General features: G+C 48.9%; 1 protein-coding gene across 1 annotated transcript; it reads left to right on the top strand.

The window, feature by feature from the left end:
• The first annotated feature begins 553 nt into the window (after positions 1-553).
• Positions 554-15,616, top strand: TTL (tubulin tyrosine ligase). The gene is made up of 7 exons (XM_056487643.1): positions 554-884; positions 4,471-4,549; positions 6,246-6,478; positions 9,528-9,663; positions 9,756-10,025; positions 10,910-11,053; positions 13,292-15,616. Exons 1-7 carry the CDS (start codon positions 728-730, stop codon positions 13,407-13,409), a joined length of 1,137 nt encoding a protein of 378 aa, XP_056343618.1. The 5' UTR covers positions 554-727; the 3' UTR covers positions 13,410-15,616.
• Positions 15,617-16,387: the final 771 nt, after the last annotated feature.

Below are 16,387 nucleotides of genomic sequence, written 5' to 3'. Positions count from 1 at the left end.
GTTGTGTGGTGGGGAGGAAATCTGACTTTCAGGTTTTGGATTTCTGAGTTATCTTTGGTCTGCTGCAGGTTTGTTTGTGAGGAAGACAGAAGCAATGATTACAAACAAGAAGACCTTTCCATAACCAGAAAGACCAAATTAGGTAGTAATGTAGGAGAACATAAGTGATTTGGACCCACAGGGACGAAGGGTGAGCATCCCCCAGGACCTTAGCACCAGAGGGGAGCGGGGCTTTCAGGCACCAAGCTGGGTGACAGGGGACATTCCGCCCGTAGGGATACCGGGGAGCAGTGGGGCCGGTGTCAGATCCCGGCCTGTCACAGATCCTGGCTGGTGACAGATCCCAGGCGGTGACAGATCCCGGCTGGTGACAGATCCCGGCCTGTCACAGATCCCGGCTGGTGACAGAACCCGTCCGCCGTCACACGCGGGAGCGGCTGGCCCGGCCCCCAGCGAGCTCATGGCCCCGCCCCGGCGACTGCACGGCGTAACGGGGCGGGGAGGAGCCGGAGCAGGAATCGGATCGGGATCAGGATCAGGAGGGTGGTTCTGGTTCCGGGTCAGTCCCCGCCTGGGCGGGCTCTCGGACTGTGGGCGGGGGCGGCGACCCCGGCCATGCGGAGCCGGGCCGGGCGGCGGCGGCTGCGCAGGGCCCTGCCTGGGCAGCGGCGGGGCCCCATGAGCCGCCGGGGGTAGGGCGGGGAGCCCCTTCCCCCGCTCCGCCGCCATGTACACCTTCGTGGTGCGGGACGAGGGCAGTAGCGTGTACACCGAGGTGAGCCGGCTGCTGCTGGCCAGCGGGCAGTGGCGGCGCCTCCGCAGGGACAACCCCCGCTTCAACCTGATGCTGGGCGAGAGGAACCGGCTCCCCTTCGGCAGGCTGGGTAAGGGTCCTACCCGCCCCCGCCGGCAGCAGGGCCCGGCCGCTCCCTGGTCCCCTCCCCTCCCCGGTGTCCCGTGTCCCCCGCCTCAGGGCAGCGTCGCCGCGGGTTGCCGCAGCTACCGGCCCCGCTGCGGACACGGGCGGGGCCCCGGCAGAGCCCCCGCGGTTCTTGAAGCGGTGCCCGCCGGCCCCGCTTCCCTCCCTGTCCCCACGGCTCCCTGTCCCCGCTCCCCTCCCTGTCCCCGCGGCTCGGCGGCCGCCCCGGCCTCCGCCGCCCGAACAAAGCTCGGGCTCCGCGGAGGGTCCGTGCAGTCGCCTCCCGACCCCCGTTAGGGCTCTCTGCGGCCCCCGCTGATACCAGCCAGGGCTCGCAGGATCCCCTTCCGAAGCTCCCGGAGAGTGATTCCACCGCTGCCCGCGCCAGAACACCCGCTGTGTTGTGTCGAGTCCTATGCTGTGGTGAAGCAGTGGGAGAGGCGGGGAGACACGACACAAGGAGACCCCCGTGTGACATGTGGCAGACCTCAGGGTCCCGGCCCCCCTCTGGTGTAGGCCCTGCTCCCCCTTGCCTTCCTTGGCTTGCAGCAGTGCCCCGGGGCTGTCTACACCGCTGCAGAGTCGCGGTGCTGCCGGTGGCATCCCCTGGTGCCGGGCAGGGACACTGCGGTGCTGCGCTCACGCCTTAGGGGGGTGTTTCTGCTGTTTGACACGGGAGGCAGAACAGGTGTAAGCCAGGCACGTTCAAACCTTCACTCCGGGGCTGAGGCTGGTGGGAATGTGCCTCTGCAGGGCTGGGTGACGGCACTAGTCCCTGCCTGGAGCAGAGTGTGGGTAATTCCAGAGGCCCTGAGTGTGTAGGGCTCCCTACACCTCCTGTCCCACTGCTGCCTGACCCCCTCTGTCACCCTGCCAACAGGCAGGGCTCTGGGAGCTGCCCTGTGCAGGCTTGTCCCTGCCTGCCATGCATGGTACTGTCCCATGGCACAGCCACCTTGGCCCTCTGCCCTGCTGGATGGTGCAGAGCCCAGCAGCAGGGAGGGCGAGTGCCCACAAGCAGGGAGAGCCAAGCCAGGCATTGGCAGTGTTGCAGGGTGTGGCAGGGAGAAGAGATGCACTGTCATTCTTGGCCTTGGTTTCTTTCTTTCTTGGGGTGATTTTGCAGCCCTGCTTCTGACTGCAGAAACATCACAACAGGCAGAGCCCACTCACTCTAGCAACTCTGGTGCAGGGTGTCTTTGCAGCCTCTTTCTTGCAGCAGAGACCCATGCCTGACTGCTCTTTCAAATTTGCAAGTCACCAGCTCCAGCACCTCTCCCTTGTCTCTTCCACATTTGTGAGTGAAAAGTCTCTGTGACGTGGCAATATCATCTGGTCACCTCCTGGTGTCATGGTGTCTGCAGCAGGCAGGGAATCACCAGGAGAGGCTCAGGCAGTGAGGATGTGAGGATGCACACATGCTGGCAGCAGGCAGACCTGTGCTTTAACTTGTTCAGCATGGAGGATCTGTGAGCATCAGGCCTCACTGAAGAATGAGTGCAGCTCTTTGATGAGAGTGGGCATGCACAGCACATCCAGCTATGCTGGGCTTGTGGCCATCTTTAACTAACTCATTCCATCCTCCAAAAGTGTCCTGGGGTGATGGAAGGGCTTCCCTGAGCCTGTCAGCATGTGTTGCCATGGGATGCCCAAAAACTCAAACAATTTCTCACAGCCAAGACATGTCTATAACACGTGGAGAGGGGCCATGCTTTGGCACTGCCTTTTTTAAACCATCCTTCTATAGCAGGAAATGGTTGCGTGAAATCAGTAGAGTCACACCAAAAATAACATGGTTATTTTGGTGCATTTTTCCAGAAAGCTCTATCTTCTCTGGTTCCTCTTCCTGAGCAACTGTTGCATCAAAGCTGGCTTGGTTTTCCTAAGGGCTCTACTCAGTAGAAGCAGGCATTAATTTGGGAAGCTATAGGGATTTGTACTACTCAGGGCCTAAGCTGGATCATGGAGAGAAGTGGGGACTCTCAGCATGCACCACTGCTTCTGCCCAGCTGCAGGGACCTCTGTAGCTCTCACTGATAATCTAATTCCTGGGGGATTATGCCCTTAAACTGTGTCTGCATCTAGCAGAAAAGCATTTTATGCTGAGGGGATGGAAAGGAGGAAGACACTGCCGCATGTGGCAAGGGATACTGGGCTCTATGCCCTGCTCACCAGGAGAGGATTGCCACTTTGGTCAGTGCCTTGGCAGCTCTTTAATCCCGCTAAATGCATGCAACAGACTTCACAACGTGCCCCAGAAGTTTCCCTTCCTGCCCTGTGATCCCTCTTTGCTGACCACCCAGCTCTACGTTGCAACCCACTGTTCCATGGCAATGCTCAGGAGCCCAGTGAGGATGTGTCTCCCCAGGATAAACTTGAAACAGAAGAAAATCTGAGGGGTTTTGTTATTTTCTTTTCAGTAAAAAAACCTGGCTGCACATTGAAGTGCTTGAAGTTACAGATCTTTTCTGCAGGATGGTTTTCAGTGGTCTTGTGTTTAAAGATTTGTGAATAAAAGTGACCCAGGAAGGAAAATTACTTAGGCTGAAAATAGATACTCACTCTGTGAATTTTACAGCTGCCTGGTGTTTAAGGTAATATTTGCTCCAGGCCTTTTTCCCAAGCAAACACCAAGGAGCATAAGTAAAACTCTGAATCCTTTTTCAGGCTTATAGTCCCTCCCAGAGAGCTTCCAGCTGAGCACAAGTGTTTCTGTAGTGTGAAAAGGTGAAGGCAAGCAGGCTGTGAGTCCAGGTTGGTAAGGAGGGGTACCCATCTGTTTAGCATTCTCTTTGTCACTGCTGAGGCCACAGCTGGATACTGGGGCCAGTTTGGGTCTTTCCAGTGCGAAAAAGGCTTAAACATCCTGGAGTTATTGTAGGAGGGGCCACCAGTATAGTTGAGGGGACACAGGTTGGCTGCCAAGCACTGGAACAAGGACTTAGAGAAGTCAGTATCTATCTTTAGAGATACTCAGACTTTGAACAAGAGGTTGGAGCAGAGGCTCCCGGAGGTTCCTTCTCACTCCAGATATCCAAAGGGTCTTGTTGCAAACTGCTAGAAAGAAGCAAGGCTCCAAATCTTTCAAATGTTTCCCAGTGATTTGTGGTATCAGGCCCAAGAGGGAATCCCACTGTATGTGACAAAGAAAAAGGGCCCTTTGCTAAGCTGTGATCTTTGTGTCATGATGTGTTTTCCTGCATCTTCCACCTGTATTTAAAACTAACTGAAATCTTGATTCTTAAAAGCTTACACCAGCAGATGGAGAACACTTTTGAGTAGTGCTGCCAGCTCCCAGTGTGAATTAGGAAAAAATTATTTTCCTTTGCAAAATGGATGTGTCAGATTAAAAACAAGTGGGTAACTGCATTGATTTTTTTGGTAACTAAATGAAAGAAACCACAGGAACCTGTTTACAACCTGTTTCTGCAACACAGGGCAAGGAAATAGCCTCCTTTTTTTCCCCTCTACTGCACAGGTCCTTTACACCAAGCAGCTCTTTTACCTTTATTCATTGAGGGGTTTATCTGACTTCTGTTTCCCCTTCTTAGGCCATGAACCTGGACTTGTGCAGCTGGTGAATTACTACAGGGGAGCAGACAAGCTGTGCCGCAAAGCATCTCTGGTGAAGTAAGAAATTCACTGAAATGTTAGATGGGCTTGGCAGAAGCTTCTCTTCTAATCCTTGTTGAGTGTTGAACCTATTTGGAGGGTATTTCACAGAACAGCTGCCCTGGGAGAGTCCTGGCATCTGCTGTCTTCAGACTCAAGCTGGTCTCTAGACCTGTTTGTGTGCACAAAGGCTTCTCTGTAACTTCAGGGGAAATGCTGTTTCCAGTGAGCTGTATCTACTTGAAAGCATAGAGTGTATTGAATCAGATTAGAGCCAAATCAAAAGGACAAAGAAACTTGAACATATCTGCTCTTTTTCCTTGTAGACATTTAATTAAAAACTTCTCCTTTTATTCTCTGTTTCAGAAAAGACACTAATGGGCCTTTAGCTAATCAGATTTGTTGGTCAAGCTAATGCTTGGAGACATCTCCAGGAAGAGCTCTGGGAGTTATTTCTGCATGACCTGCCATGCCAGGGTCTCCTGGGGAAATGTAGATGAACTTTCCTTGTAGATAACCCTCTGTGCAATCTCTGCTCCCACTAGAGTATCTTTATGTCAGAGCTCTTGGTCTCCTTCAGCAGTTTGACTGCCCATTACAGTCTGTGCTGCCTCTCACTGATGCAGTTCTGCAGACAGTGTGTGCTGATCTAAGGCCTCTCCTTTCCTCTGCAAAGAGCCTCTTCCAAATTAATTTTCTGGCAGTGGTGATGGTGTTTGTCAGAAAGTGGCAGAGTGTCTTTAAAGTATCTTTAAACAAGTATTTACAGCACTCCTCAGATGGATTTCTATTTAGCCTATTGCCTAGACTGCTAAAAGCACTTGCACACCTGCTTTTATATCCTGCAGCTTGACTGACCTTTTTAACTGTAGGATCAACCATGCATCAAGCTACTTAGGAACCCACATGACAACAAATGACACTCCTCAGGGCTCCCAAAGTGCCACTGACTCACTGCCATCTCCAGAGAGGCACAAATGCACAGAGAGTCAGCACCTCACGAACTCTACTTTTGGCCTTAGGCAAAGCACAGGCATTTGGAGAGGCAGGCAGCTCCCTTGACTTTGAAAGAAAACAGGCCTGAGCTCTGCTAACAGGAATTTGCTGCTGTCTCCAGACATTACTGGTAGGAGAGATGTGCCAGAGAGATGCCGGACACCTTGGGATGTGAAACATGTATGTGTGCCCTTGCTTTCTGTGGACTCCCAGTGGTCTTCATACACAGCTGGGACACCTGGTCTGATCTCAGTGGGAATGGGATCAAGGGCTAAGCACTGAGTGCATTACTGCTCTGGCTTCCCTTTTTCCAATTGTGATCACAGCATCTTTCCTGCCCTGAGACGTGTCAGCAAAAATACCTCCCCAACTCCCTTGTGCAGAGGTGACGCAGGGAATGCACTACAAGCTATAATTACATGGGAACTTCTCAGCTGTTAATTTCATGATATCCATGCTGTCAATAAAATTAATGAAAGCATGCAGGTTCTGGTTCAAAGAATAGTGCTTTGCTCTGGACTGGGGTTGCTATGGTGTCTTTAGGAAAACCCTAATTTCAAGGGTCTAAGGAAAATAGGATAATTTAGCACAGACTATCAGTAAGCTGCCATTCATCATCAAGCAAAAGAGCCCAGTTATTGATGATTCTTCCTTATTAAGTGATTCCCATGCAGGTGGGGACACTCCAAAGATTAACAGCCTGTCTCTCTTCACCCAGGCTAATCAAGACAAGCCCTGAGCTAGCGGAGTCCTGCACATGGTTCCCTGAGTCCTATGTGATTTACCCAACAAACCTGAAGACCCCTGTGGCTCCAGCACAGAATGGACTCCAGCATCTCATAAACAACTCGAGGATGGATGAGCGGGAAGTGTTTCTGGCAGCTTACAACAGGCGGCGGGAGGGCAAAGAAGGCAACGTATGGATCGCCAAGTCCTCAGCTGGTGCCAAAGGTTCATTCTCCAGCATCAGGAGCTATTTTTCATTATTCCTCACTTTTTGTGTGATCTGTGGAGTCACTGGGTTTGGCTGAGCCAAGCTCTATATGTGCTCTGTCTATGAAGGGCTACACTCACCATGCCAGTCAAGCAATGTGGTGTGCACGTGGTACCAAGGACATGCACAGCAGTGAAAGGGCCTCTACACATGCTCCTCAAAATGTGGGAAAGTGCTGCAGAGGGTAGGCAGCCGAGACCAGCACTTGAGAGGAATGTGGAGAGCGGGTTAGAGGGAGCAGAACAGGATACAGGGAGGCAGTCAGCAGGCAGAGTAGCAACCTTCCAAGTTGGGCAAGGAGCCAAACTCCTCATACTGCAGCTTAACTTACCTTACCTTTTTCTAGGTGGAAATCCTGCTTGTCTTTCAACCAAACTCAGATGCCTGGTGCCATTGGCCTACTCATGGTCACACTGAGAGGCTGGCTGAGCAGCCACGAGCTCAGTACATCAGAATTGCACCCAAGCCTCAGGGAAAGGTACCGGAGCAAAGACAAGCAATATGGTGTCTGTCTATCCATTTAATCTGAATAAGACAATAGATACCCAAGTGATAATGTGTCCTTCCTTGTTCCAGGGTCCTTCTATCAGTTGCTGTACGGAAATGGGGAGCTATGAGATAGCTGGACACAGCTGTAAATGCACTGCTTTGACAACTGTGTGCTCTATGTGAGTTATGGTGTTACCATGGGCACAGTATTAAAATGGCTGCATTTAAAAACTTACCTTGCCATGTGTGCAGCAGAGCCCAGCCTGAAGAAGGACCTGGTCTTTTCAGAGAGAACAAGCCCACATGTATTACTCATATTTACAGAGTCAATTTGGATGCAGCCTTACAAAAAGATAATGTGAAAGCCAGAGCTGGCTGCAAGGAGGCTGCATGATAAAACTGTCCCTTACACTGGTTTCCCTCTCTGTTCTGCTCTCTTGGCTGTGTTACCAAGAAGCATTGGAAGACTACCCTTATTTTCATCAGGAATGAAGGGGAGATGAGTCCTTTTTTTTATGCCACTGCAAGAAAGTGTTTCTGTGTGGTAAGCTGACAAAAAAATCCATCTGGGCATTTGAAAATGCAGTTGCTGGGGTCTGCTGCAGGCTGAGCAGATTCAGACTCTTCAGATATTTCATGCAAGTGTGGTCCCATCTTTTCTGCACTGAAGCAGAGTAGCCTTTTGTATTCATCACTGTGCTGCTGCAAATTAAAGTGGAAAGAAGAGTCCCATAGTAATCTTCTAGAGGGAAGTTTTATAGGTCTGGGGATTACTTCTGATGAAGAAGAAAACTTAGTCATGCTAATTACCAAGAAAGATACAGCTCAGGCACAGCCCCTGTCTTGGGACAGGTCTAACAAAAGCTTGGTCATCCATCAGTAATAGGAAGATTCAAGGTTTAGGATCCCTTGATTCAAACATTTTAAGTGTTTTTGACTGTGGATGGAGGTTTTCGTGTTTTCTTTGAGGGCAGGAATAGCTGCCCCACCTAATCTACTTTGCCGTCTTACTTGGTTGCTGCCTGGATGCCTGTTAAACTGACCCTCCCCTTGGTTTGCCATCTGCCGAGGGTGGAACAGGTGCCTGCTGATCTCCCCACTGCAGCAGCTTTGCTGGTTTACGTATGTTCTTTCTTTCCTTCCCCCAGTGCACAGCCTGAAGCTGTGCCAGTGCACGGCTCTGCCTTGCTCTGCTGTGATCAGGAGACTAAAAAATCTTGCCCACTGCATAAAGCATGAGTGAGAAAGATACTTTGAGAGACTTCCTTTCAGTGGCAGGTGCTAGGATGAATGGGAGGTAAGTAGGGCTGCAAAGCTGAACAGAGGGTAGAGCAGTGGGAGTACTTGCAGAAATCACAGCTAGGACCATTTTTCATTGCATGGTCCTGTCAAACCCTGCCTGTGCTCCAGATCTCTATTACCTCTTTGATGCCCACTTGAAGAGTGGGGTCTTTTGCACAGTATTTCCTCAAAAACACTCAGCACAAAATTAAGACTAAGTCATCAGGTTTAGTCTAGAAAGTTAACTAATGCCTCAAGAACAGGCATAGTGCCAGAGGAGTGTTTGATAACTTTACCTGAGCTGGCTTATCCCTCATGGCACCATGCCACTCCTTTATGAAATCCCAGAAGGAAAATGGTATCCAGTGCTCTGCAACAGAAGATTCCTATTTGGACTCTTGCAAGAAATGAACAGTGACAGCTTCAGCCAAAATGTGGGAGTGTTTAAACAGCAGTTTTCATTTTTTTAATGAAGGGCTTCCACAGCAGGAACACTGAGTGCGTGGATGAACAATTTAAAATAGTACTTTTCCTTATTTGGCAATTATATTAATAATAATCTAAGTGAACTAAGTGAGCAGGGCAACACTGCATAAGTGTGCATGTGTGACTGCCTCTGGCAGCCAGAGAAGCCAGACAGGGAAAGAAAGTCTTGAGTCTGGAATAAAAAAAGCCACAAACCTCCCTCCCCAAATAAAAAAGAAAGGTAAAAAATCCTTACAGAAAATGTGCCAAACCCCCTGTTCTCTATAAACTGCTGAAAACCAAAACCAAATTTGTCAAGTGCCAAATATAAGCACCACCACATCCTCCTACCACTGCCAAGCCTAGATAGGAAGCAAAAAAAGCCGTAAAAGAAAACAAAATGCCCTCAGGCCAAGCAGCTACCTCCCTGCTTGCCCAGGTCCCTGTCTGCTGTGCATCTCCTCACACCTCAACAGCCACCACCCTACAGATGTGCCCTGGGGAGGCCATGTGGTATGAGATGCCCTTAATTACCATTTGCATTAGCCCAGGTTTTTGGGAAGCCAGGGGCCCATGGCAAGAAAGATCCTTCCATAGGTTCATTCCCATGGAGTGACTGTGACATTGCTGGGCACTGGCCAACCCTGGGCCCACAGGTTCTTGCATGTCACTTTTTGGGCTAATGAGCCACAGTCCATTTGGAGCCTGAAAAAGCTCCAACAAAGGTAGAAGGATCCTCTAAATAATTTGGTCTTCAACTTTTTGTGCCAGGGGAAGGGATCCTGATTTCTTCAGAGGCTGCAGAGCTCCTGGACTTCATCGATGAGCAGGGACAAGTGCATGTGATTCAGAAATACCTGGAGAATCCTCTACTTTTAGAGCCAGGGCATCGCAAGTTTGACATCAGGTAACTTTTTCTGCCTTTGTAATACCAGTTTTCTTTTTCATACTGTTTCTTTCTGAGCCACTGAGACTAGAGCTTGTTCTCCTGTCCCCCAGGAGCTGGGTTCTCGTGGATCATCAATATAATATCTACCTCTACAGAGAGGGTGTCCTGCGGACCTCTTCCGAACCATATAACAGTGCTAATTTCCAGGACAAAACCTGCCACTTGACCAATCACTGCATTCAGAAGGAATATTCCAAAAACTACGGGCGATATGAGGAAGGGAATGAAATGTTCTTCGAGGAGTTCAACCAGTATCTGATGGATGCCCTGAACACAACGCTTGAGAATAGCATCTTACTGCAAATCAAACACATAATAAGGTAGCCAGCTGCCTGCTGCTTCAGGGACAAGGAGTGTGTATGGACACAGCTGGGGAAGCAGACAGAGCAAGAAGGGAAGGGTTTCAATTGCATAAATTTAAGATAAGGCCATAAATACTCCTATGTCACTACTCAATGAAAAGGCACCTCCATGGGTGCTGTTGACTCGATGGTAAGTGTCCATGTCTCTGTGTTTTGCCAGCTGTGGCTGGAGAAGGATAGACTGAAAAGGGAAGAGAGCAGGTCAAAAGACAGGGCTGGGAGAGGCTGAGAATAAAAAAGGCATAAAGGTGATAGATTGGAAGTGTAGCTGAACTCAAGTGTGCAAACTCTGGATGCTTCCCCCACCAGCAGCCAGCAGCAGCACATATAGGCTTTTACCTGGATCATCTTAGTCCACGAGAGCCAGTTTCTTCCTGGACATAGAAAGTGCCTGGAGAGAGATCTCTGTGCTGCAGAAAATCCAGGTCTTGACAAAGCAGTCCTTCATGAAGGAATTTGCTTTGCCAGTACCCCATTACTGCTAATTGCACTAGAACGACATGGCATAATCTTTGAAGGACTTGAAGGCAAATGAACATCCAGTGGCACTTTCCTGGGGACCTGCAGCAGCCCTGTGTGGCATTGCATGTCATGTTTTCAGCTTGCTTGACCCAGTGGTGAGGGAGGATGGTGCTCTCCAGTTCTTTGTGAGCTAACTCAGGGGTGTCCCCACATGGATTTTCATGGTCGCAGGTTCTCACTTGCAGGGACCTGGTTACCATGGCATGTATTGAACATAACTTGTAAATTGGGGCAGTTCCAGGGCAATCCCTCTCATTTAACTATGCAAAGCATGTGTCCACAGCAGTCTTAACCCTGAGTTTCTGGTTTTCCCTTCACAGAAGCTGCCTTATGTGTATAGAGCCTGCAATCAGCACAAAACATCTTCACTACCAGAGCTTCCAGCTCTTTGGCTTTGACTTCATGGTGGATGAGGAGCTGAAGGTCTGGCTGATAGAAGTCAATGGGGCCCCAGCATGTGCCCAGTGAGTAAATCAGTTTCTATAATACCCTTGTGATGCCACCATTCACATGCCTCACCCAAAACATGGCTTATATTCCAGCTCCGAGTGAAAAAGGTGAAAGAATGTGAATGGCAAGGGAGTTTTTCAGGCTAATACTGGTCACTGCTCTAAGTGCCAGTCAGTTTGGGTTCATTACTCTTGTCTCTGTGATTCTGTCCCCCAGCTTCTTTCCCACATGAGATGGGGCACTAACTTGGGTTTTTGAATATAACTTGGGTCATTTTTATTACTCTTGGGTCAAAGTCATGTTTGCAGATTTAACATTTGGGAGTCACATTGTTTCTCAGTCTCTCTTGTGGAGCCACTGGTGGCTGCTCTTTATATGAGTACATGTTAAAGCAGTAGCATTAAGGGCAGCAATTGGAAGCGAGTGACTAAATTTGTAGGCAGCAGGACCCCAGAGCACACTATGGATACTGCAGATGTTACCAAATCTTTGAAAACCAGAATAAAGACTTCTTAACAATTCAGTGTTAAGAAGGGCATCATTTATTCAGGTCACACGGGGCATAACTCCTGACTTTATGTGTCCGTGTGATTTTACAAATGTCTTGCTTATATACAGTCACTACATGCATGTACAATTTGCCTATTACTAAAAACCCTCCTCAGGTTCCCAGATTAAGTCCTTGTTTTGGCTGCGCGTGCATTCCTGAGCCTGATGTTTTCTTACCTTCCAGCCATCCTTGCTGAGAAAGCAAATTTTGCATGCCTTGTTTCTCTGCTAAGAGTTCACAGGTGCAGTGAAAATTGAATTAACCCTTTTGGTATCACAGAGATTGGATTATGGCTTCTTCCGGCAGCCCCAGGGAGGCTGGAACTGCCAAACAGCCCTGGCCATGAACTTCTCTGTGTAGGCACAGCAGGAGGTGGCGTATTACGTGACTGAGATAGCTGCAAGAGACCAGAAATTTTTGCTAAGTGAGCATCTGTATCATATTAAAAAAAAAAAAAAAAAGCAGCAAAACAGAACAGGCTGTACATCACTGCATTAGAATTTGATCAGATTAGATGTTGATTAAATTAGGTTAGATCATCACTAACAGTGGACAAAAAAATGCAGGTCAAACCTACCAGACAGCCTGTTCAGCATCTTTTCCAGGGCTAGAGCTCAGGGAGCTCTCTGTGTCCAGGATGCCCTGTTCACAATGTGCATCATGGTGCAGTTACTGCCTTGCACCTCCTTGTCTTGTTGTATGGGTAAAATTTGGCTATTGCTGGGTGGATATGGATTGCAGCAGTGCCCTGTTTGTTTGCTCTTGGAAGAGCAAGGGCTTTGTTGGGCACTTGGACGATTGAAAGCAGCTGAGGAGGGTTTTGGCTATTTGTGATTTCTCCTGCTCAGGGTTATTTGTATTTATAGCACTCGTATCACGCAGCTCCCATTTAAAGAGGAAAAAAATTTGGCTGGTGTAAGCAATAACATTCCCAGGAGCTGAAAAAACATCTTACTGTCACATAGCCCCAGTGGCATGGAGTAAAAGACATTGTTAATCCTGGGAAAAACAGCTTTGGTATTAAATATACCCCAGATGCCAGCACATCCAGGGACGTTACATATACAGAAAATGAAGCTGTTGTTAACCCCTCCCAAACACCTTGTCTCTCTTCTCCCTAATCTGCTGTGCATGAGCTGTACCATGGTGAACCACATCCCACACATCTGAGGTCCTGTGAAGCCCCTGTGCCTGGTCACAAGCTGATGTGTACAGCTGCACCCCAGCACAGCTTTTCTTCAAACCCGGAATGCATTAGAGCAGCCCCTCTGGGCCACATTCCTGTGTGAACAGGGTCTGGTGCAGTAAATCCCAACTCCCTGAGTTGAAAGGCTGGTTCAGGGAGCCCTGAGATGTTTTCTGCCCCTTTGCATCTTGTGGAGACTCAAGACTCAAGGGACCGAAGGTCCAGCCTCTGCTCAGAAGCCTGACCTGACTGTAAACATACATAATGGGTTTTGTGTTCCTTTGTGAAAGCGAGCAATATTGGGAATTACCACCATGGAAGAAGACACTTGATGTAAACAGGGAGGAGCTGGAAGAGATACTGCTCTCTTCCTGTTTGCCACCCTGAAGCTCCTTGTAATAGGAATAGAATCTTGCAGATCTTGCTGGGAAGACATGTTTCTACATAAAAATTGGCCAGAGGTCTGCTGCTTTGTCCTGTCTGGGTATCTGATTCTCTCTCTCTCTCATCTCTTAGGAAGCTGTATGCAGAGCTCTGCCAAGGAATTGTGGATGTAGCCATCTCCAGCGTTTTCCCCCTCAATGACACTGGGCAGAAGATGAACCAGTCATCATCGATCTTCATCAAGCTGTGATGACAACACAACTGCCACTGCTGTGAACAGGGAGAGACTGCACCCCTCGGGGTCAGCACAGTTCGGTGGCTTATCTCAGTAACATGCCAAAAAGTCATAGAGACAGGCTTCATATTTTCTGGGAGACCACAGGGAAGCAACAAAACAGGCATCCTCACAGAGCTGTGATGAGCCAGAGCTGCTCAGATAACTCTGCCTGCATTCACCAAAATCCACTTTAGAAACAGCTCCTGTGACTCTGATACCTGAAACAAATCTCTCTGGGAGTACAGCAAAGCAACCTTAAAATGAAACCCCAGCAGGGATACTGTAATGCTGTATTAGCTCCTCCTTTTCTATAGAGATAATACTGGGTTTTTCTAAGGGAATTGAGTGAAGAGAATGATGGAGTTGTCCTCCTCCCGCTGTGTTTATTCTTTCCTTAACTACTACATCATTAGTGCCTTAGCTCGGCTCCAAATAGGTGACTCCTTTCCTTTGTTCCTACTCTGTTACATGGAAAGGAGCAAGCTCTCCTGGTGCCTAAAACCAGGAAGTCAGTTTTCTTAGGTCATTTTCCAAGCTGGTTGGCTGAACACCCAGGCTACAGCTGGCAAAAGGATGCTGAACTGCAGGCGGTGAATTAACCCAAGCAAGGAAGGCGATTTTCCTTATTTATAGCTATCCCTTTTCCTATTGAGATTTGAATCAGTGTCTCTCCCAGTCTGAGGCAGTTGGATTCTGCTTAAAAGAGGTAGAGCAACTCCCTCAGAGCTCACTGGCAGGCTGTAGGATTTCTAGCATCACTTCTGTGCTGCGTGTTTCAAGTAGCAGAAACCTGATCCCAGTTTCTTCTGAGGCACTGCAGTGAATTTAGGCTCTTCTCTCATATTTCACCTTCATGATTTACTTGAGGCTTGAACCTGAAATCTTTCTACCCAAATCCATTTGATCCAGCCAGTTTTATTCTCCTGGAATCTTCTGCCCTGAAAACAGTCCACAGCTTGATCTTAGCTAGGGGTAAAACAGGTGAGGTTTTCTAGACCAGGAGAGAGATTCGGTTTGCCACACATCTGGGAAATCAGGTGCTTTGCGGGGAAGGAGAGGTTAAATTCCTTGGGGTCTCAAAATTTCAGAGCTAACATCTGCTTCAAGTATAACCTAAATCCTTGTCATGTTTCCCACCTTGTGAAGGGTATCTGTGAGCCCAGCACATCCCTCTGGCAAGGGAGAGATGGTCATGGAAAGAAACTGGTTCCTGTTCCCCATACATTGTGGAGATTACAGCTGCCTATGTGAAATGGGAAGTGAACCAAGCAATGGAATTTCTACCTTCCTCAGAAGAGCCTAGCATTTTGGTGTGCTCATCTCTGCTTGTGATGGAGATTGCAGAGTTCTTCATGCAGCAGACAATCCTGATGGGAAGGGGCTGGTGATAAGCAGGGAGAAGGGTGTGGGGGAAGGATTGGTTGGGTTTTCTAAACTTAGGGTAGCACAGAGGCGTCAGAATTTCATTGCAGTCCAGGTGAATTGTGGTGGTAACTCACCAAGGAAAAACATAGGCTGTTAGGGGTTGTTACTCATTTTGTTCAACACATCTCCATTGACATTTTCATGTTAGCTCAGCTGAGCTTAAGAACGAATTTTTTTTGCCTAGCAGTGGGAAGACCTCGCAGCAATTCCTCTCATCCAGCATGTGCCTGAGGTGACAGCTGAGCTCTCATAAACTCTAGGGTAGACGAGAACAGAAAATTTTCCCCATTCACAATGAACCAAGCTCATTTTCTAGGGTGCTAGACCCATCCTTCACCTCAGAAGGGAAATTTAGATAATGCTTGGTGGTAGAGCCACAACTACAGACGATGCAGCTATTCATACCCTGCCTTTCCAGCTGGGCTTAGGGGAGGTAGTGTTTCAGGGACACTTGAATACTCTGCTAAATTTTTCAGGAATAAGCAACATCCTCTAGAGGAAAACGTGTATTTTTCCACCTTCTCTCAAAGTGCCCCCTGATGTAAAGCACAGAAGGTAAATGCTAAAGGACAGAGAGCACAGTGTCTAAGGTTTCGCCCACAATATTAGCTATGAGGTGGAGTAGAGAATGTGTATGGCTGAGGCCTGGCATTGCAGCCATGGGTGCACCTGGCAAGTGATGCTCACAAGCCCCTGTGAGACTTTTGTTTGTTTCTTTTTTTAGGAGTATACAACAATAAATGTTTTCTAGTTTATTTCTGCTAAAAGGTCAATAGAAAAGGTCTTACTCTCTTTCCTGAGCTTTCACCCAGGATACTGCTGGGTTTCCAGAAGACACCTACCATATTGCAGAATGTCTCTAGTCTTAGTTGTATCCCTTCATGTCATCCATGAAGAATTTCTGGCCCAGGTGTTCTGGCTGCGTTGTCCAGCAGGATCTGGTCCCACTGGAATCTGGGTTTCAGGTAACTCCCATGTGGCTTGTTCCATATGAGTTATCACATTGTGCTTCTGCTGAAGTCTGGTGGCTGCCCACAGTCTGTGGAGAACGCCAGAGAAAGGCTCAAACTGATTTAATCCGGGTGACTGTGGTCAGTGCCCCTCAGGACTGCTTGCATGTCCCTGCTCCCAGCATTTCTTTATCTCCACACGCAGCTCTCTCCCGGGAGAGCAGCGCTGTGCCGTTCATAATCATGCTCCGTGACAGTGTCTGCTGTGGCAGTCCTTGGGAAACCCTGGTGCTGGGAGGATGTGGGGTACACAGCAGGCTCGGGATCGTGTGCCCAGCTGCTCTCCTGCCAGCATGTGCATGTGGGGCTGATGAATGCCTGAGCTCCCGGCTCCCCGATGAGCTCACATTTATCCACATCTCTCCTAACCTATCATTAAAACATGCAAACCCCAGAGCCTGTGATGTTTCCTTGGGCCAGCGGCTCCCTGGGCTGTCAAGTCCCCAGGACCCCGGGAATTGGCGTCACCCCCTCTGCTGTCCCGGCAGCGGTGGGAGCTGGGGAATACCGGGGTTC

Source organism: Oenanthe melanoleuca, chromosome 3 (assembly GCF_029582105.1).
Source record: "Oenanthe melanoleuca isolate GR-GAL-2019-014 chromosome 3, OMel1.0, whole genome shotgun sequence".
NCBI classification, from domain to species: Eukaryota; Metazoa; Chordata; class Aves; order Passeriformes; family Muscicapidae; genus Oenanthe; species Oenanthe melanoleuca.
Note: the sequence above shows the minus strand (reverse complement) of the source record. Positions and strands in the feature narration are given on the sequence as shown.